Source organism: Salvia hispanica, chromosome 1, assembly GCF_023119035.1.
Source record: "Salvia hispanica cultivar TCC Black 2014 chromosome 1, UniMelb_Shisp_WGS_1.0, whole genome shotgun sequence".
In the NCBI taxonomy this organism is placed as follows: domain Eukaryota; kingdom Viridiplantae; phylum Streptophyta; class Magnoliopsida; order Lamiales; family Lamiaceae; genus Salvia; species Salvia hispanica.
In genome coordinates, this window is record NC_062965.1 from 34,989,426 (window position 1) to 35,011,139 (window position 21,714).

The 21,714-nt window shown below is 40.7% G+C and overlaps 1 protein-coding gene and 1 long non-coding RNA gene across 2 annotated transcripts; one reads left to right on the forward strand and one right to left on the reverse strand.

The window, feature by feature from the left end:
- Positions 1-796: 796 nt before the first annotated feature.
- LOC125195127 lies at positions 797-1,823 on the reverse strand. Its single transcript, XM_048093325.1, has 2 exons — positions 1,463-1,823; positions 797-1,395 (listed from the first exon to the last, which is right to left on the reverse strand). The coding sequence occupies exons 1-2, from the start codon at positions 1,821-1,823 to the stop codon at positions 797-799; spliced, it is 960 nt and encodes a 319-aa protein (XP_047949282.1).
- Positions 1,824-19,671: 17,848 nt separating this feature from the next.
- On the forward strand, positions 19,672-20,434 carry LOC125201980. Its single transcript, XR_007173012.1, has 2 exons — positions 19,672-19,863; positions 20,110-20,434. It is a non-coding gene; the product is annotated as an uncharacterized LOC125201980 (long non-coding RNA).
- The last annotated feature ends 1,280 nt before the right edge of the window (positions 20,435-21,714 follow it).

Below are 21,714 nucleotides of genomic sequence, written 5' to 3' on the forward strand. Positions count from 1 at the left end.
CATTTGATGACATGCTTGAGCCAGCCAATAGCCTAGATGCACCTTAACGCCTTTTTCCATGCACCAAGTGAAATAAAGGTCGGTTGTCGTCAGAGCTGAATTTGCAGTTCCCATTAAGTTGTAGCTGATAAACGTCTGAGCAAAACGGAGGATTCTGTCCTCGATGTGAGAAGCCTTGGAGTAGCTTGACTTGAACGCCCCTGCCTTGGAGTGAGTGATTAGTTCCCATGCTGCTTGTACTTTGAAACCTGGCGTATTCTTCGGCACGCCGATCATCCTCTCGTTCCATATTCCTTCATCATCCTCAGCCTGGGTAAACAACCCCATCTTCAAAGACCATTCCCGGATGCTCATCTCATGTTCTTCATTGAAAAGCCTCAATGTTATGGAGTCCGCGTCGAGGTCAGAGGTGTTCTTTAATCGGAATGTTGAGAAAAACTCCCGTGCTAGGTCCACCGGCACCTTCTCCTGGCTGTGCTTTAGCAACCACTCGAAACCGATTGAATAGATACATGCGCGGAAATTCTCATCACATGCAATCGTCATGAGTTCCCTGGAGCTGTACTGCTTGCCAGACTTAGCCATCTTTCCAGCACTGCATCTCTCTTTGTACACTGTGGCCCGTTTCTGATCGTCGAAATGCCTCATCGACTCCAGCAGTTCCTTAGTCAGCCATACCTCCGGACGTCCTTGCACAAACTCCTCTTCAGATTCTCCAAGTTCAGAGTCGTACCCATGAGTAGGCTTGTCTTGTTCCTCGGTAGAGGGAGCTTCGGTCACTGGGGAAAGGGTCTCCTCAACCTCCTTGACGGAGGGAGCTTTCCTCGACCGTGTTGACCCGGTCGCAGCTGCTTTTCCTTTTCTCGCCCTTTCCTTGACCAGGCGACTCTCCTCTGCTACTTCCGCTTCCGTCCCTCGGGCAGGAGAACTCCTCCTTCTCGGAATAGACCAAGTCTTCTACTTCGTCAAGCTGACTCCGCCTGGCCCTTCTCCTCTCTGCTCTTTCGTCCACCCGGGGTGCCTCTTCTTCCTGGTCGTCCACCAGGTCCACAATCAGATTTAGCCCTTCCTCAACGGGCTCCGGTACTCCAGTAGTGTATAGATCTGTCTCTTCCACAAGTTTTCCCGGGGTTTCCCCCACATCATCCACCATCGGGGTCGCCCCCTCAATATAAACAGGGGTTTCCCCCCTGACATCACTTGGGGTCACCTCCTCCTCCATGGGTTCAGGGGTCGCACCCCTAAAATCCTTTGGGGTTTCATCCCCAGCCTCCATAGGGGTTTCCCCCTCATCCATCAACTCTCGAACAGGGGTTTCCCCCTCAACAACTTCTACCAAAACAGGGGTTTCCCCCTCCACAATCTCTTCTCGAACAGGGGTTTCCCCCTCAACAACTTTCTCGTGAACAGGGGTTTCCCCCTCAAGCAATTTTTTCACCCTCAAAGTTAGGGTTTTCATTACCTTGTCTTTCGGTCTCCACCTCCGTTTCGCCGTCGTTCTGCCCACCATCAGCCGGCAGTTCATTCGTCGCCTCTTCTTTATCCGCCTCCAGTGAAGCGGTTTCCGCTTGTTGAGATCCAGAGTCCGGTACCCTGGTTGAATCTTGAGGCCTTTCTTCTTGGGGAACTGCAGGTTGCGCCGCCGAATCCGCTGGGATCGTCGGTGATGGTACGGCCGCCGCGGACGCCATCAGACTGGTGGAGAACAGAGCGTAAACTTCTTTTGCCTTCTCGACGCTTCCTAATTTTTGCGTCAATTCTGCCAACAGAACCGCGTCGTACACCGCCGGCTGCGAACTTCTGGTGGCCTGAGTTGGATCCATTACTGTAAATCTGAAATCGAAAAGAAAACTCGGTCGAAATTGGTTAGGGTTTGTGTTTCTTGAGAGAGAAACAAAGTAGAGAGAAGGGAGAGAGAATGCAGTTTCGTCGATTGGGATTATTGGAGAGAGAAATGCCGGTTAGCCTTTTCTGGTGAAAAGATGGTGCGGTTGCAGGCGTGATGTAAGCAACCGTACACCTCCCATAAATATCGGCAATTTTGAAATTCAAATTATCTCCATCCCTCCTTGACTTCTTCCTCCAGGCTCTCCTCCCCTAGCTGATTTCCCTGACCATGACCCTATACTTAAAAAAAAATGAAGACGCCAGACTCCTAGGTCAAGGTTAGAATATAAGGCATCGGTTTTCCTACGGAGTCTGGTGCTTCGAAAATATTTTTGGAAGATTTAAAATTGTATATACATTTTTTTGGATTTTCCTTTATTTGAAAAGCAATTAAACTATTTACACGCTCCTTTTGAGTATTCCCGAGATTCCCTGGTTCAATGTATATATTCAAAATGTCAACCAATTTACCTGACCCAGGAATTCATCGAGAATACCTCCTCGTCTGTCTAGGTGATAATAGAGAGTGCGTGTAGTGGCACTTCCTCCACTACACACAACTCAGAATTATCCCTATAGACTTTCACTCTATGACCATTAACAAGAAAAGGGACAGAGTTAGAGGCACTTCCCTGGATCTCTACTGCTCCATTTGCGCGGAGGCCGACAATGGTATATGGACCGATCCACTTAGACTTCAACTTCCCTGGCATCAGCTTGAGCCGGGATTGGAAAAGGAGCACCCTCTGTCCCACATGGAGTTCCTTGACCCGGAGATTCTTGTCATGCCATAATTTTGTCCTTTCCTTATACCACATGGCAGACTCATAAGACTCCAGCCTCAGTTCCTCCAGTTCTTGTAACTGTAACTTTCTTTCTTCCTCACAAGCCGAAGGCTTCATATTCATCTCCTTTACTGCCCAGTACGCCTTGTGCTCGATACCCACGGGCAAGTGGCACATTTTGCCAAACACCAGCCTATAAGGCGACATTCCGATAGGCGTCTTGAAAGCAGTTCTGTAGGCCCATAATGCATCGCCGAGCCTCTTACTCCAGTCTTTCCTTGACGGATTAACTGTCTTCTCCAATATTGCCTTGATCTCGCGATTAGAAATTTCCGCTTGGCCGTTAGACTGAGGGTGGTACGGGGTAGATACCCTATGGTGAACACCATATTTCTTCATCAGAGCCTCGATGGTGCGATTACAGAAATGTGTTCCTTGATCTGAGACAATGGCTCGAGGAACTCCGTATCTGTTGAAGATATTGGCCTTCAGAAATTTTGCTACCTCCTTCGATTCACATGTCGTGGTGGCTTTAGCTTCTATCCATTTAGACACATAGTCTACTGCAACCAATATATATGTGTTCCCACAGGATGATGGAAATGGTCCCATGAAGTCCATTCCCCACACGTCGAAAATTTTGCAAACAATCACCGGGACATGAGGCATCTCGTCCCTCCTTGAAATTCCCCCTGTCTGTTGGCATCTCTCGCAACATTGACAAAACTCAAAGGCATCTTTGTTAAGCGTTGGCCAGTAGAAACCGCTGTCCAATACCTTCCTTGCTGTCTTCCTTGGTCCAAAGTGACCTCCACACGCCAAGGTGTGGCAATGAATCAGCACATCTCTTTGTTCCCATTCGGGAATGCAGCGTCTGATCACTTGATCCGAACACATCTTCCATAAGTAAGGGTCGTCCCAAAAGTAATATTTGGCTTCACTTTTAATTTTCATCCTCTGGGCCCGGGAAACTTCGTCTGAACTTGGCACCTCTCCCGTGACCAAGTAGTTTGCTAAGTCAGCAAACCATGGTTCCGCGTTCAGTGTTCGCTTTCCCTTGTCGGATTCTCCTAGACCGGTTAATGCCAAAACTGCTTCCCAACTGATCCGTCCAGGAAAATCCCCTAGATAATACAAATGCTCTTCAGGAAAAGCATCGGGTATGGCCTCTTCCGTTTCCCCTTGATGAATTCTGCTCAAGTGATCGGCTACTCGATTCTCCGTTCCTCTTTTGTCTCTCACTTCCCAATCAAACTCCTGCAAAAGCAACACCCAACGGATTAACCTCGGCTTAGACTCTTTCTTAGCCAGTAAGTACTTTATTGCTGCGTGATCTGTGAAGACTATAACCCTCGACCCAAGAAGATAAGGTCAAATTTTTCGAACGAGTTAACGACAGCCAACATTTTCTTCTCCGTGGTATCATAGTTCTTCTGAGCTTGATTTAGAGTCTTGGATGCATAGAAGATCACATAACTTTTTCCGTCTATCTTCTGCCCTAAAACAGCTCCCACAGCGAAATCACTCGCGTCGCACATTATCTCAAATGGGTGATTCCAATCTGGCGCCCTGATTATTGGTGCTGACACGAGTCTGTCCTTGAGCAACTGAAAGCCTTCTTGCATCCTTCGTCAAAGACGAATTCCACATCGTTGTGCAACAAATGAGTGAGTGGTTGCGCGATTTTCGCGAAATCCTTGATAAACCTCCTATAAAATCCTGCGTGACCCAGGAAACCTCTAACTTCTTTTTGGTTCGTGGGGTAAGGTAACTTTGATATCACCTCGACCTTTGCCTTGTCCACCTGTATTCCTCTTTCAGAAACCACGTGACCCAGGACAATACCTTCAGTCACCATGAAGTGGCATTTTTCGAAGTTCAAAACTAGGTGCTTCTCCTGGCATCTTTTTAACACTAGGTCAAGGCTGGCCAAACAAGTGTCGAACGAATTCCCGTATACGGTAAAATCATCCATGAATATCTCAATGCATACTTCAAGCAAATCCGAGAAAATACTCATCATGCACCGCTGGAACGTTCCTGGTGCGTTACACAACCCAAACGGCATTCTTCGGTATGCATACGTACCAAAAGGGCACGTGAACGTGGTTTTCCCTTGGTCCTCTGGGTTAACGTAGATCTGGAAATAGCCACTGTATCCATCAAGGAAGCAAAAATACTGTTTGCCAGCCAATCTTTCTAACATCTGATCAATGAAAGGTAGGGGGAAGTGATCCTTCTTTGTGGCCTCATTCAGCTTCCTGTAGTCGATGCACATCCTCCACCCCGTCACCAGCCTAGTGGGCACCAATTCGTTCTTATCATTCTTGACAACCTGTATTCCAGACTTTTTGGGCACCATATGGACAGGACTGACCCACTCACTGTCCGGAATAGAGTAGATGATCCCTAGAGAGAGCAATTTCAACACCTCTTTCAGAACTTCCTCTCGCATGTTTGGATTCAGTTTCCGTTGTGCGTCTCGGTGAGCCTTCACACCTTCTTCTAAACGGATGTGGTGCATGCAGAGATCAGGACTGATTCCTACTAAATCAGAGAGGGTCCACCCTATTGCTTTCTTGTTCCGCCTGATCACTTCCAACAGTTCCTTCTCCTGCTCCTCAGTCAAGTTACTGTTGACTATTACTGGGAATGCCTCATCCTCCTCCAAATAAGCATACTTGAGGCCTGGTGGGAGTGTCTTCAGTTCCTTCCTTGTGTTATTCGTTTCCTGGGGCAAGGGATTTTTTTCTGCAATATCAGGTAATGTTTCCTTCCCAGACCCAGGAGAATTCTCCAGACTAGCCACGTGAGCTGATCCCCTAGATCTAGCTGACTCGGGATTTCTGCAAAACTCCATGATGGCCTCTGTGAGTTCCTCGTCTGTCAATTCCGTTGTGTTCATTGCTGCACACCACCCTACAACTTCTTGATCGATTAAATGGCTCAACTCCGAGTTGTCAATTTGTTCCTGTATCAATTCCTGTCTCAAGATATTCTTGGACCAAGGGGTTAATAACATCTATAGCATACAAATTCTCAACATCCAATGGTCTTTTCATTCCCTCATCTATGCTAAATGTATATTTTTCCCCATTATAATCCAAGCAAATTGTTCCATCGAAGACATCGATAATGGTCTTAGCAGTGCGCAAGAATGGTCTCCCTAAAAGCACGCCACTAGACTCAGCAGACTCATTATCATTCATTTTGATAACATAGAAATCAGCAGGGTATAGAAAATCATGCACCTTGACTATGACATTTTCTAACACACCTTCAGGACAGATGCAAGTTCTATCTGCTAACTGGATTACCACCTTAGTGGCGACCATCCTAACCCCTGTCAGTTTCTTGTAGATTGAAAGCGGTAAAACATTTATAGACGCCCCTAGATCACACATAGCATGCTCGACTTTGATATCCCCTAGAGAAATGGGTAATGTGAACATACCTGGGTCTGTGCATTTCGAAGGCATCCTTCTCTTTTGTATCACAGCAGACACGTTCTCCCCGATCACAATCTTCCCGTCCGGCTTGGTCTTCCCTGCTATGAATTCCTTGATGAACTTGCTAAAGGCGGGCATCTTCAGGGCTTGCAAGAAGGGCAGGTTGATTTCCAGCTTGCTAAAAATCTCCATGAGGTCCTCTGTATCATCCTTCTTTTTCTTTGCTTCCCCTCGGTATGGAAACGGCTTCGCCCGCTTAACCGCATTTGTGGAACTCCCAGCTGGGTGTTCGCCAGCTTCCCTACTTCCTTCTTTACTTACTAACTCAGGCTCTGGATCTAGGAAAAATGGATCAGCTGCTCGAGGTAAAGATCCCCCTAAATCTCCTTTCTGGAGGTCATCCTGAACAGGAACTTCTCTGGGTCTAGGGCTATCTCCTTGAAACACCTGACTCTCCTTCCCCTTACTTGCTTGTGCGGGTACTTCCTCGTCGATCTCCAATGTCGGCCCTTCATAACCCCTTCCGGATCTCAAGGTGATGTGACTAATGTTTGCTCGGTCAGGTGGCTTGACCGTGGCAGGAAGTTTTCCTTCATTTCCCCGCATCTCGTTCAAAGAAACCGCGATCTGGGACAGCTGTTTTGCCATCATGTCCATGGCAGCTTTGTGTTCCGACTGAGCGTCTTGCAATTTGTGCACCACGTCGTTATTGGAATGCAAGTTATTCTGCATGAACTGCTGTGAATTCACTAGGTCGTGGACCATGTCATCCAGACTCCTTTGTGGCCTGGAGTTGAATTGATTAAAATTTGATCCTTGACCTTGGTGTTGTCCTTGGGGTTGTCGATAGTTCCCCTGATTTCCTTGGTGGGTATTGTACTGGTTGCTAGACCCTTGATTCCCTTGGGTATGTGGTTGGGAATTCTGATAGTTCCCTTGGTTATTCCTCTGGTGAGGTGGCACATAGGAGTTCCCTGGATTGTTCTGATTCCTGTTTCCCCAATTAGTATGATCCTGATTCCTGTACCCCAGTTGCAGTTGCCCCTCTTGATTTTTCCCTGACCAGTTGGACTGCCTCTCTGGAGGGTGTGCATAATTTGTGAGCTGCAGTGGGGGTGGCTGACTTTGATCATTGTCAGTCCATCTAAAATTGGGGTGAGTTCTCCATGGGGCCTCCCTTTGTCTCCCTTGGTTCCAACTTCCATCCGGATTCCAGCTTCCCATTGAATTTGCCTGGGCTTGGCATTCCCCTTCACAAGGTTGACCATAATAAGGCTGAAGTTGCCTTTCCTCCGGACCAGGGGATTTCTCATTTTCCGATGGAGCATGAGGGTTGTACTTCTCAATTGCATTCAGCAGTGCTTTCTCCAATTTGTCTATCCTGTCTTCCACCTTCTTGTCATCTTGCTCTGTTACTGCATTGGCTGATCCCCTTCTCAAAATGCTCCGCGGGTTATCATAGGCCTTCTTCGCCTCGATCAATCTCCCCAAAGTTTCTCTGGCTTCACTTGCTTTATTTTTGGTAAAATTTCCCCCGCTCGAGGAATTCATCAAGTCTTTTGATTCAGGGTTTGCACCTTCGTAAAACAGATAGTAAGTCTCTGCCTCGATCATCCTGTGGTTCGGACAAGCATCCAACAGTCCCTTGAAGCGGGACCAATAAGAGCTCAGAGACTCATCATATTCTTGCTTGCACTCCTGGATCTCCTTCTTCAAGGCGTTTGTCTTGTTGGACGGGAAAAAATAATCCAAGAACTCCAGCTTGAAGTCCTTCCATGTGTTGATCGAGTCTGGTGGGAGCCTCAACAGCCAAGTATTAGCCTCCCCCTTGAGGGCAAACGGGACTGCACGCAAGCGGTAGTCCTCCTCAGTCGCCTCGTTGGGCCTCTTTTGAATGCTGCAAAGCTTACTAAACTCGTTTAGGAATTCGTAAGGACATTCGTTCCTTCGTCCAGAGAATGTGGGCAAAACCCCGAGCACATTTGTCTTGATATCGATAGACCTCCGGCGCGGGTTTGAGACTATGGCATGGGCGGGCTCACCGTCTAGATGCGCGGTGAGTGATCCTATCTCCGGATCGGGATCCACTAAATGTGCCATATTCACGTCTTCCTCTTCCTCAGTCTCGGAATGCTCTGTTTCTGTGGACGACTTCGGGTCCTCTTCTCATGACGAGTTCCACTCCTTCTCACTTTCTGATTCGAACGGAAACGAGTCTACTGTCCTTAACCCTGATCTGGTAGTGACGGTGGACGTAGACTCCTTGACTTGCCACTTGTATCGGGTGTTTCCTGACCCAGATGAACTAGCCCAACTTCCAGAATGGAAGCCCGTGTTCATAAACTGTCAAGAAATCAAAATAACAGAAATTAAACTATTTACACCAAATCCTCAAACGCATAAACAATTAACGCCATCCATCCCCGGCAACGGCGCCATTTGAAGCTCGCCTTTTTTAATTTTGCTAAGTACTGTGTGCACAGAAAGGAATAACAAGTCTCCTAGGTCCAGTGAATCCACTAGATCACAAGGTCTAGGAACTCACGGATCGTTGGAAGATCTCGGTCGTCGGACACACAGAATATCGCTTCAAAAACCCTCAACCACTTATACTAAATTTAGCACAGGGAAGTAGGGATCGATCCCACAGAGATGAATGCGTAATAAAGCATGCTCAAGGATTCGGGACTATTTTTGGGTTGGCTGCTGCCACGCATTTTTGGGTTGAGGAAATTAAACTAACTTGAGTGAAATCTGCTACGCTAACAGCTAGATCTAGGCAGAACAGAAATCATGCATGTAAATTGGAAAACGAGACATTCACTAGATCTAAGAAACTATTTCTAAATTACCTAGACCTGGGAAATAAACTGACGGTGGGGACCATTTGCTGAAAAGGTAGAGTATGGACAAAAAGCTGGAAAACAACTAACTAAAGTACTAACTAACAGCGACATCATCTTCTCCAATCGATTTGCATAAAAATTCAGTAAAAACAGAGATGGAACGTGAATCGGAAACGAAGCAGACTGGATTTAAAGCAATATAACGAAGAACAATTAAAAACTAAGCAGATCTACGGCTACTAGACGGAGTAAATTGAAAAGAGAGCAAAAGAGTTCGAAATCCATGCACAACTTGATTCCCCTGTTCAGATCCAACCTCGGATGCTAAATCCACTCCGGATCCAAGCATCCGACACAAACTCCGACCAAAAGTATATCCATAGCTTCAGATTCAACAAACAACCACCGATCAACAACAACAATTCAGATCCACAACGTCTTCCCCAGATCAAGCACAGAAATTATCCAAAACAGAGATTAACATTCAACTGCCGAAATAAAACTTCAAACAAAAACCCAGAATCATAAATCAACACAAGATAACACCAACATGACAAAAACTAAATGCATAGATAAACGATAAGTAGCAACAACCAAATCGACTTCCAAACAATGAAGTTCGATCGGATAAAAGTACGAAAAGCTGAATGAAAAGCAGATTGTTTCTTTGCCCTCCGAGAGGACGGTGTTACCACTGACTTTCGCCGAAGATGAACCCCTTAGAAACCCTAAACTATCCCAGAATTCCCCGTGTTTGATATCCGGTACTGACATTTAGCTATACTATATATACTCTGTATATTTGCAGGTTTATTTAGTGCTAATAAAAAGTGCATCACTGACTTCTCTCTCAGAATGCAGACCCAAAGCTTTCTAGTATAGTCATCAATAATAGAAAGATAATATCTCCCTCCACCAATTGATCTTACTGGTGAGGGACCCCAAAGATCACTATGTATGTAGTCAAGTGGTGCTTGAGAGGAGTGAATACCTGTAGGATAGGGAGCCTTCTTTGCCTTTCCAAGAATGCACTGCTCATAGGGATCCATCCTATTGCTGCTATCTCCAGGAATCAGACCTTTCTTTACTAGTGTTCTTTCATGCTTCCTTCAGCTGGATGGCCTAAATCTCATGTGCCACAGCCTTAGGTTTTCATCAGACACTGCATTGCTTTTACCATCAACAGCTCTAGCAGTGAGATAATAGAGGATATGATCTTTGTCAACCTCTAACACCACCTGAAATCTTTCCCCTGATTCAGCAATATGTTGAAACCTTTCTGTTCCAACATTCCCAATGAGATTAAATTTCTCTTCACCTCTGAAATAAATCTAACTCCAGTCAGAATTTTAATAGAACCATCTTGTAGGCACACTTCACCTTCCCTATCCCCCTTATCTGACAAACATTGTAGTTGCCTAGGAGCACAGTCCCCTCTATTTCTTGAAGCTCATGAAACTAGCTCTTGTTGTGGCACATGTAGATGTTAGGATTGGTAAACTGAAAAGTATATTTCGAGCATGTTGCACGGATAGAATTACTTGTATTCAATATATTATACAATCCACTTTTAAACCAAGGCAAGCATGAAGAATTATCGTATTGATGTTTGCTTGTAAATTTATAAGATGTTTCTCAAACATTTAAATGTATAAGAAGCAAATAAGTCTGATTCTTCTGCATAGTAGACTGGTCGTGAACGGTGTTCACAGAAGGTGACGCAGTCGGTCCTTCGTAGAAGAGAAATAGAATTTCACAAACCTAGATAGGTTTGGCTACCTATCGTGAAAGGTTGCTATGTTAGTCCACATGTTTCCTTACCTTAGGAAATAAACGACACTGGTGTGGTATAGCACTGAAGGATCTAACAGTTGAGATAAGTCTTTCTTGCTATTTACCGAAAGAAGAGGTCTCGGTGATTGTTATTTCTTAATCATTGTTGATATAAAATTGAGCATACGATATTGATTATACACTACTTTGATTTATCAAATGGTGCGGATTTATCGCAATTCAAGAATCCTGATATCTTGGGTAGCGGTGATCAAGTCTAGAGGTGCTAGTATTGTTATTGCAATGAATTGTGTGCTGGGTGAGTCCAGTTTGATAATATCATCGAGAGGTGTTCGAAAAAGGTTTTATATTCAGAAACCCGGCCGGTTGGAATTTATTCCACAATAATAAATAAAGATTTTGAACTAGACAACTCTTGGAAAAAGATATTAATTAACTAAAGTCAAATAACAGACTTAAATTAATTAATGGATATTTATATCTTAAACACGGGAAATAATAAATTAAAGAGGTAAAGCCCGGATTACTCGTAATTTGGGATTGGACATGCAGTCAATATTATTTTACTGTAGTGGCTGATAATACTATTCTGTTGCACTTGTATTAAATTGGGGCTCAATTTAATTAGTAAAAGTCCAACAGGTTTGGCCCAAGTCCGACCTCCATGGATCCCTAATCTGGTCCATAATAACTCTATATAAAAGGAGATTAGAAATGAGATTAATTGTGATTTTAATCATTAATTTTCGTTCTCCCCTCTAGGAGTGGACAAAAAATCGATTTTTGACAAAACTGATATCCTGTCTTCTTTCTAATCAAGCCCTTTTCGATTCTGACAAGCTTTGCCCACCCAAAGGTCAGATTCTGAGTTCGGGATACAAATTAGAAGATTCGTGGTTGAGTAGAACATCACGTGGAGAAGGCGCAAGCAATCGTCGATTCTTTGGGGAATCAGATCGGTAATTCTAAACCGTAGGAAATTCATGAATTAGGGTTTTAATTCCTTTTACATGAATTATTTGTGTTCTTGAATGCAATTTGATTTTTTAACATGTAGATAATTAATCCCATAATCGGTCAAATAGATTTATAGATCTGATTTATTTGTTTATGCATGACTTCCGCTGTGCAAGGGGCACCAAACCCCAGCAGTAGAAACTGCACCCATCCATAATCCACCTCTGATTTACTCCCTTATCAACTACATTTAGGAGCTGGGTTGGGGGATCTATACTTTCCACACAATCAGAGGTATTCTGGCCCTTCCCTTCAGCAGCTTGCTTCCTTTTCCATGCACAACAATCCTTTTTTAGATGCCCAGGTTTCTTGCACCAGTGACAAGACCTGGTTTCCTTTTGAGTATCAGAGCTAGAGGGTTTAGAATCTCCAGATTTCTTCTTGAATTTCTGCTTTTGAATTTCTTGACATTCAAAACCTCTGCTGCTTGATCATCAGACCCTTTGCTGGTACTTCTCTGAAGTTCCTTGGCCATAAGGGCTGAATACACCTCTGCGTAGGTGATTGGCTTGTCTCTGCCGTAGATGATGGCATCACTAAGTTGATCATAAGAACTGGGCAGGGCATTGAGTGTCAAGATAGCCTTATCTTCATCTGAAATCTTGACATCCACAGAGCCAGGATCATCAATAATCTTGTTGAATTCCTCCAGCTGCTCTGTGATGGATCTATCTACAGCAAAACCGTAGGAGTAGAGCCTCTTTTTCAAGTAAAGCCTATTTTCTAGGGACTTAGCCAAATAGACTTCATCCAACTTCTCCAAAATATCCATGGCTGTCTTGGATTCTTGAACATCTCTCAAGACTTTGTCACCCAAGCACAAGATAACTGCCCTATGGGCTTTAAGTTGCATCTCATCCATCTTGGTCTGAGATTTCTCATCAAGAACTGGAGTCTTCCCCTTTTCTGCAAGAGCCAAAACCGCAGCCAACCCTTGTTGAATGAGAACAACCTTCATTTTCATCTTCCACAGGCCATAGTAAATTTTGCTTGTGAACTTCTCTGCATCTAACCTTGCTGCCATCTCTGAAAATCGCCTGAAACTCTGGAACTCAGCTTCAAAAATAATTCCCACCGGACGGCGCCACTTGTTATCACAGCAAGTAAGATTTACTCTCTTTGATTGTCTCACACACTCACAGTATGAACACTCTCACAAACAAAATTATGATGAAAAATAAGAGAGGATTTCTTGGAGAAAGGGATTCTCTTTTATTGACTCTACAAGATACAAGAGATCGAGCTATTTATAGCTGACACAATTGTGGTAACTGCCACTAACTAACAGAATCAAGAAACAAGAATCTTGAGCCTCCAACGGCTATTTCCTAACTAACTAACCAATTCTAACGGCTAGTTTCTGGTTGCTTCTTTCTCTTTTCTTCTACCCTTTTTCTTTTAATTCTAAGACTGAAATGTGGACTCTATACTAACATATATAATTTCAAAAACCAACATTTATTAAGTACATATTTCAAAACATTCTAAAGTGAGACCCTCTCACAACTCTATATAGGGGTGACAAATAGTGCGTGTTGTGTCGTTATCGTGTCGACACGATAACGACATGACACGATAACAACAAACACGAATACGACCCGTTAAGAAAACTCTAAATACGAACACGACCCCTATCCTTAGACACGAACACGACACGAACCCATTAATGACATGAACCACTTCGGGTCAACACGACACGATAACAACACATATATGACACGACACAATAATGACACTATATTAATATTACTATTTCTTAACGTGTAACACGAACACGGCACTATACTATACTAAGTGCTCCACTAGACTACACATAATTTAAATTTTAAAATAAATAAAACATAATAATATTATAATATTACTCCCTCCGTCCCGCTTTATGAGTCCCAGTTAATCAATTTCGGACGTCCCGCTTTACGAGTCCAGGTTGGGATAAACTAATAAAAGTTGCTTACAAAGTAAGTAAAAAAGTGTTAAAAGTGGGTCCCAACATCCAGTACAACATTTATTTATTACACACTCAAACATTTTCTTAAAACATGTGTCCGACTCAACCGGGACTCCTAAAGCAGGACAGAGAGAGTATTTCTTAACGTGTAACACAAACACAATACAAACACGACACAAAATTTTCGTGTCGATACGATAAGGACACGAACCCAATAAGCTTTGACACATACCCATTAATTTCGTACGGGTTTGTGTCGTGCCAAAAATTGTCAGCCCTAGTTATATATGAGTCATACTTTTTTGTACTCTCTCCGTCCCATTAATATGAAATATTTGTTTTTCGGTACATGATATTATGTAGTGTTGTTTTGTCAGTTAATGAGACATAGTAAAGTAAGAGAACGGAAAAAAAATAGAGATGGTGGTAGTTCCATTAGGAAACGTTTTATTTTTAATGAGACAAATTAAAAAGAAAAAAGTTTCATTTTTAATAGGATACCGTCTGCCATTAGGAATCTTATTCTTTGGCGGCACAGGTTTTAATTAAGAACAATGAGTAGAAAAAAATTAGTGGAATATGAGTCTCACTTGTATATACTACTCCCTCCGTCCCAGTTTAAGAGTCCTGTTTCGCCATTTTCGTCTGTCCTAGTTTAAGTGTCTCATTTAGAATTTACCATATTTAGACATAAAATTTAACCTCGTTGTTAATGAAATTTACACTAAAAGGACATTACTTTCATAAAAATAAAACAAAACAAAATCCTAAACATACAAAAAGTCAAAAGGATCCCACTTTCCACTACATCACTGCAATTATTACACACTCCAACAACCAATACCTCACTTCAGTTATTACACACTCCAACAATTTCTTAAAACCCGTGCCCTAACTAAATTGCACTCCTAAACTAGGACGGATGGCATATTAGTTTTAAATGAAATGTGAATGAAATGAGTTAGCGGAATGTGAGACCCTATTACCATTTATGGTAAAAATGAATCGGTACTTTTATTTGCGGACAAATTAAAATGGAAAAACAAGACTCCTATTCGAGGACGAGGGAATAATACAATTCGAGAGGGAATGAGTTAGTGGAGTGTGAGGTCCATTACCAATAGCAAAAAAAAAAGAAGTGAAATAGTTAATGAGAGACATACTAAAATAGAAATTTGAGAAACATAATAGAGAACAGAGGGAGTAAATTACTTCGTCCGTCCCCTCTAAATAACAAATTTTCCTTTCAATAAAATTTCATACTCTCTTCGTCCCACCACAAGTGATCAACTTTCCATTTTGAGTTGTCCCACCACAAGTGATCAATTTCCTTTTTGAGCTAAAAACAAAACTTCAACCATCTCTTACTTTATTCTCTTTCTTACTTTATTTTCTTTTTACCTCTCTCATACTTTACTCTCGCCACTTTAACTCAATATGTATCATTTTCTTAAGAGTGAACTACATAAATGGTACCTGATCTTTCACTTTCGCAGATAAATGGTACCTAATATTTATTTTATATCGTTTTTGGTACCCCGTGACAAAAATAACCCTAGGTACCAATCAGGTGATTTTTTTATTATGAAGAATATTTTTGGAAATTTCAATTAAATAGTAGTACCAAACATGTGATTATTTTTTCTTCATTTCTTATTTCTTTTCTTCTTTCATTTTCTTCGTTCTTTTTTCTACATTTTCTTCTTTCTTTTTAGTATTTTATCTTTCTTTATTCTTTATTCTTTCTTTTTTTCTTTTTAGTTTATGTTTCTTCTTCCTTCTTTTTTCTTTTCTCTTCTTTCTTTTGTAATGTTTTATACATACATCTAATTGCATTCATAATATAAATCAAGAACACAAGGTCTAATTAAATTAAATATTTAAAGTAATTAGATCAATTGAATATTTTTTATTAATTATTTTATACTCATTTTAAGGTTGAAACACCTAACTAAAAATATTCAGGTTTTTATTTTTTATGAATACAATTCACGATGATAAATTTTTATTAAGGCTATATTAATTAGTTATTAATTTAATATAAAATATAATAATAATAATAATAATAATAGTAATTAAATAATAATAATTATTATTATTATTACTACATAATATTATATGATTCATAACTTATATAATTATACTATAATTATTTATTAATTACTACTGCTAGTTTTTAAATTATAATAATAATATTATTATTATAATAATTAAATATAATTATAACTAAGCATATTTGAATGAGGGCCATCTTTTATTGCTTATAGCATCATAATCCAAAATCAAGATCAAATCTCCACCCTTAGATTTTAAAATGAGTGGATGAGATTAAATCTCAATAAATAGTAGACAAAATATCAACAAAAGGGTAAGATCGTCATTTTGTTATCATATCATATTTTTGTGTTTTTTATATCAACATAGTTTATTAAAAATATCAACACAATGACATGAGTATTTCAACAAAAGTACGCGAAAATATCAATCCAGTTTTATTGAGATTTCACATGCATTATATTGAGATTATACATTCATCATATTGAGGTTTTATATGCATTATATTGAGATTTCGTCAAATCATCAACATATACGAAAACTGAAATAAAAATCATCAAATTTCATCATTCTATCATAATTTTCGTGTTTTTTTTTACATTAACATAATGTATTACAAATATCAACACAATGACGTTAGTATTTCAACACAAGTACACAAAAATATCAACCCAGTTTTAATGAGATTTCACATGCATTATATTGAGATTATACATTCATTATATTGAGATTTTATATGCATTATATTGAGATTTCGTCGAATCATCAACATATACGAAAACTGAAATAAAAATCATCAAATTTCATCATCCGAACATCGTCGAAACATATGGAATTGAAATCTCGTCAGAATCCTTGTAAAATTACCTTTAATTTGATATATTTTTTGTGAAAAAATAATTTAAATTGAGAAAGTTACGTAAAAATAAAGTTTTAGGATAATTTTAATAAGAGAGGATTGACAGTAATACCTTTTAATTTTATTTAATAATTATTTAAATTCAAAATATAATGCGCTTGACATTATATCAACCATTAGATCTGCTAATCTAATAGTTAAAAATTGATTTTAGTTTTGGATTGCTAATTAGTTAGCAATTGATCACCTTATAAAAATAAGTTAATTATTAATTTAATATCAAAATAATAATATTAATATTAATTAATAATAATAGTATAAAGAGTGAGGAGAATGAGAGAAGATATTATAATATCACTTTTGGTACTAATTTTATGTATGCCCAAAATATCATCTACTCCCTCCGTCCACGAAAAATATGGCACTTTGTGAATGACCCGGGTTTTAATGCAAAATTGGTAAAGTAAGAGAGAGAAGGAAAAAAAAGTACTCCCTCCGTCCGCTATTAGGAGTTCCGTTCATGGGCGACACGGGTTTTAACCCAATAAAATCTTGGTATACTGGGCATAGATAACTATTTTAGCCTACTACTCCCTCCGACCACGATTAAGAGTCCCATTTCTAAATGGCGCGGGTTTTAAGAAATGTTAAGAAAAGTGAGTGGAAGAAAGTTAGCGGAATAGGAGTCCCACTTGTATATATTAGTTTTAAATGAAATGTAAGTGGAATGAGTTAGTGGAAGGTGGGACCCAATTACCATTTATGGTAAAAGTGAACCGGGACTCTTATTCACGGACGGACTAAAGTGGAAAAACGAGACTCCTATTCGCGGACGGAGGGAGTATGAGAGAAGGGAAAAAAATAAGAGATAAGTAGTATTAGTGGAATGTGAGGTACATATTATTTGAATGTGCCCTATTTTTCGTGGACAACAAAAAATGGCAAATGTGCTCTATTTTTCATGGACGGAGGGAGTATGATATAAATGGAAAAATGTATTTGTTTAAAGAGCATTTTCGGATGAAAATTGCATCGGATACCAAAAATGTGATTTATAGGTGTATAAAAAACGATATAAAATAAAGATCATGTACCATTTACATGCGAATGTGAAAGATCAGGTACGGATGGAATCCATTACTTGTAGTGGAACATATGGAATATCATTTGTCTAAGAGCATTAGCAATGGAGGGCCGATGGGAGGGCCTTCCCCATCGGCCCTCAACGCCTGACCATAGCAGGCAGGGGGCTGTCGATCACCCCCTTCCCCTCTCCCCCAAATGGCCGATATATCGGCCTATGCCGATGAAAAGGGCCCTTTGATCGACCCTCCATTGTGATGAGAGGGCTGACGATCGGCCCTTGATCTTGTTTAAGCTGAAACAAAATGAGAGAGGAAGAAACATGGAGGAAGAAGAAGGAGAAAGCGGCAGTTGTGATTACTAAGATTAACCCAAATAATTTATATTTAAACTATAAATTAGTGGGCCAAAATTTTTATTAAATAGATGGACTTTAAATTAATGGACCAATAATTTTATTAAATTAATAGACTATATTTGAGATGGGCTAATTTAGGTTTTCATTTAGTTAATTAATAAGTTGTAACATATTTGAGATAAATTAAAATTAATTTTATGTACTATAATATTTTTAAATTTAATTTAATTATGTTAACATATTAAATATAGAAGTGCTAAAAAATTAAAACAAAATATAATAGTGTGGAAATGAAATGGAAAGGGAAGGGTCTTATGGGAGGATCCTTCCATTATGGGGAAATAGGCCCTTTCAAACAATGACGATGTGAAAAAAAAAAAAAGAAGAAGGGCCCTATGGAAAGACTTTCCATTGCTAAGAGCATCCGCAGCGCTGCTCGCTGGGACGGACGGCGTCCGTGCCGTCGGCGCGGTAACGCGCTGTATGACGCTATGCTCTCGCCGCTGGCATGGCGCTGCTCGATGCATCGAGCATGTCCGTGCTGCTGAGCAGGCTGACGTGGCGGCACGCGATTGGCCAACGGCATAGCCATAGGCGTTTTCATTTTTTTTTTAAATTTGAATTTAATTTAAAAAATAGTTTTTAAATAAAAAAATATTTTACCACTTCCCAATAACTTATATCCATTTTCTCTCCACTTTCAATTTTTTTTTCAATTTTTTTCCTCGAAATTCACATTTTCATCTATAAATACCCTCACTTCCATACAAGAAATTTACCAACACACTACACAATTCTCATCTAAATTCTCTCATCAATTCTCAATGTTTCACTCTTAAAAAAAAAAGTCCAGCTTTGGCAATCGCCCCTCCGACTCCCGTGATTGGAACCACGAATGGTTCGGCTCACAACCATTCCCTAGTCCGGAAACGCAATTCTCATCCCCTCCTCAAACCCAAGGTTCTCAAGTTTCTTATGGCTACCGGCCTTACCCTGTGGACGACCAAGAAGCCCCCGATGATGGGCGATACGGGTGGGCACCCGAACCCGGATCGGGAGGGAGCGGCGGCTCTCAAACTCCTCCTACTCTTACTCCTACTCGTGGTGTCCGCACCCCGTACACTCCGGGGGAGATGAATGAGTTATTCAAAGCCTATTTGATTATCTCCGAAGATCAGGAGGTTGGCACGAACCAAAGCGGGGATAGGTTTTGGTGACGCGTCTCTCGTCGATACAATGAAAACCGGCCGGCTGGAACCATCTATCACAATGAGAGTATGGTGCGCAATGACATCTTCAGAGCCAACGAAAAAAATCCAAAAGTTCCAGGGGTGAGCAAAAAAACCGAAAACCGAATATCCGGACCGAACCAAACCGAAAAATTTAAAAATCGGTTCGGTATTTTCGGTTTTTCGGTTCAGTTCGGTTTTGAAATTTTGGAATTTTCGGTTTTTGGTTCGGTTTGGTTCGGTGGGGGAAAAAAAACGAATAACCGAAAAACCGAAATATATTTAATTTATTATATTATATTATATAAATATATATAAATATTTAAAATTCTAACCCTAATAGAAATACCTTCCGCCTCCTCCATCTCCATTCTCCACTCTCTAACCCTAAAACTCTCCACCTCCAAAGTCCAAAACTCCAAATTGACGGCTATCTCTTCACCAGTCCAGGTCGTCGCCTCTAGCCAGCCCGTCGCCTCCAGTTTCCACCCGTCGTCTCCAGCCATCGAACAGTTGCCTCCGCCCTTCAGCCATCTATGCCGCTTCCAAGAAGGTACAAGTTCAGACTCATATATTTGATTCCTATTCAATGTGTTGTAGTTTTTGATATCAAGTGTTGTAATTCAGAGTTATGTTTAGGCTGTGTAAGATGTCCATGCCTGGATTTAAAAGTTTTTGATATAAAGCGTTGCAAGTATATTGTTAGATGGTGAAATTGACTAATTGAGTGTTGTAATTTCCATAGGTTGAAATTGAGTGTAATTTAATGTTGTAATTTTCTTAATCTCTATTCTTGTAGGTGTTGAATAATGAAAGTCAAACAGTTGGAGATGTCCTTGGTACTTGGAAATTTGAGCAAGAAGAGGTCATGAAGCTTAAGTTTGTTGAAGGGGAGTCTTTTCAACACTTTTCCATCTAGAAAAGGAACTCGCCCAACACAATATGATGAAAACATAGAACAACGTATTTGAAGATATTGAAGAGCGAATATCTGTGGTGAAATCTCCATTAGTTTATGTACTCCTATGAAACTTTGGTTTGGTTGATATTGATGTTGTAGCCTAAATATTGATTTTTGTTGGTTGATGGATATTAATCATGATATGGTTTTATGATTTCTTATTTTTTTTGGTATTTCAGTTTTAGGGTTTATAGTTTTTTGAAATTTCATATAATTTTGATTTTAGGGTTTATAGTTTTTTGAAATTTCATATAATTTTGGTTTAATTTGGTTTTTATAGTTTGGTTTTTTGTTTTTCGGTTTTCGGTTTTCGGTTTTTCGGCTTCAGTTCGGGTTTAATTTTCACCAAAATTCGGGTTTTTGGTGTTCGGTTCAGTTTGGGCAAATAACCGAACCGAAACTCGAATACTCATTCCTAGTATTACCCCTAGGAAGAGCGGTCGGCGGGGAGCGGCAGGAGCGAGCTCAACATCATCACTGCCACCATGGCGACCTACCAATTCCAATATCACAAACCGTTCAAGTACCTAAGCGCTTGGCACGAGGTGCGTCATCATCAGAAGTATAAGGGTGGCTTAACATCCTCCTCCAACAAACGGTCGAGGTCGGTATCCCTATCCGAAGCCGGCGAGGATGAGGTGGCTAGCTAGCTTGCCGCAACTAACTAGGGTAGCCCCGACACCGGCTCGAGCAGTTCCCGACGCCGGTCGCAAGGAAGGAAGAAGGCGACGGCTAACCGCCGACGGGCCGCGACACCATCCGCCCCTGCTCCCGCTCCCTTTGTGCCACTTCAACCCCCCACCAACTAGTTGTGGACCCTCTTGGCTCAACTTAATATGGCCGAGACATCTCACATGTCTCCCGAGCAACTTGAAGCGCATCGGGCAATGATACGAGGTCTCCGACAAACATTGGGGATAGGGCCGGAGAACTAGTTCTTCCACGTGGGTATTTTTTAGCCTTTAATTATGTAATAATTTTTAATTTGTAGAATTTTAATTATGTATTTTTTTAAAAGATTTTTAAGTTTGTAATTTTTATTTTTGAGCATTTTAAGTTTGTAATTTTTATTTTTTAGGATTTAATTATATAATTTTTATATTTTTATGTATTTTTATATTGTAGAAAGATTTTTAGTAATTAAAGTATTTAAATTAAGAAATGATCAGGTCCTCGCGGATGAATATTGACGTGAGTGTTCTACTTTTAGGAAAAAGCAGTGAATAAAAAATTAATATAAGTGGGTCGAGTCCACTGGATGCTCTAATGCTCTAATGGAGATAATAATTAGATTAGGCGGTTGCCAATCTAGGCCTAATTTGGGATAATAAAGTGTAGGGCCCATTGAATCGTCGACATATCTTAGCTGTATCCAACTCATGTGATATCAATAACGGTGCACGACTGCACGTGATTCTACTATTTTTTTATGCTATAAACAGT

What these genes read in the sequence shown, in the direction of transcription:
- LOC125195127 (XM_048093325.1), bottom strand. Translation starts at nt 1,823, where the DNA reads ATGGATCCAACTCAGGCCACCAGAAGTTCGCAGCCGGCGGTGTACGAC. An exon ending in GGTGGAGACCGAAAGACAAG is followed by an intron (nt 1,396 to 1,462) that starts GTAATGAAAACC and finishes TTCACGAGAAAG; the next exon opens with TTGTTGAGGGGGAAACCCCT.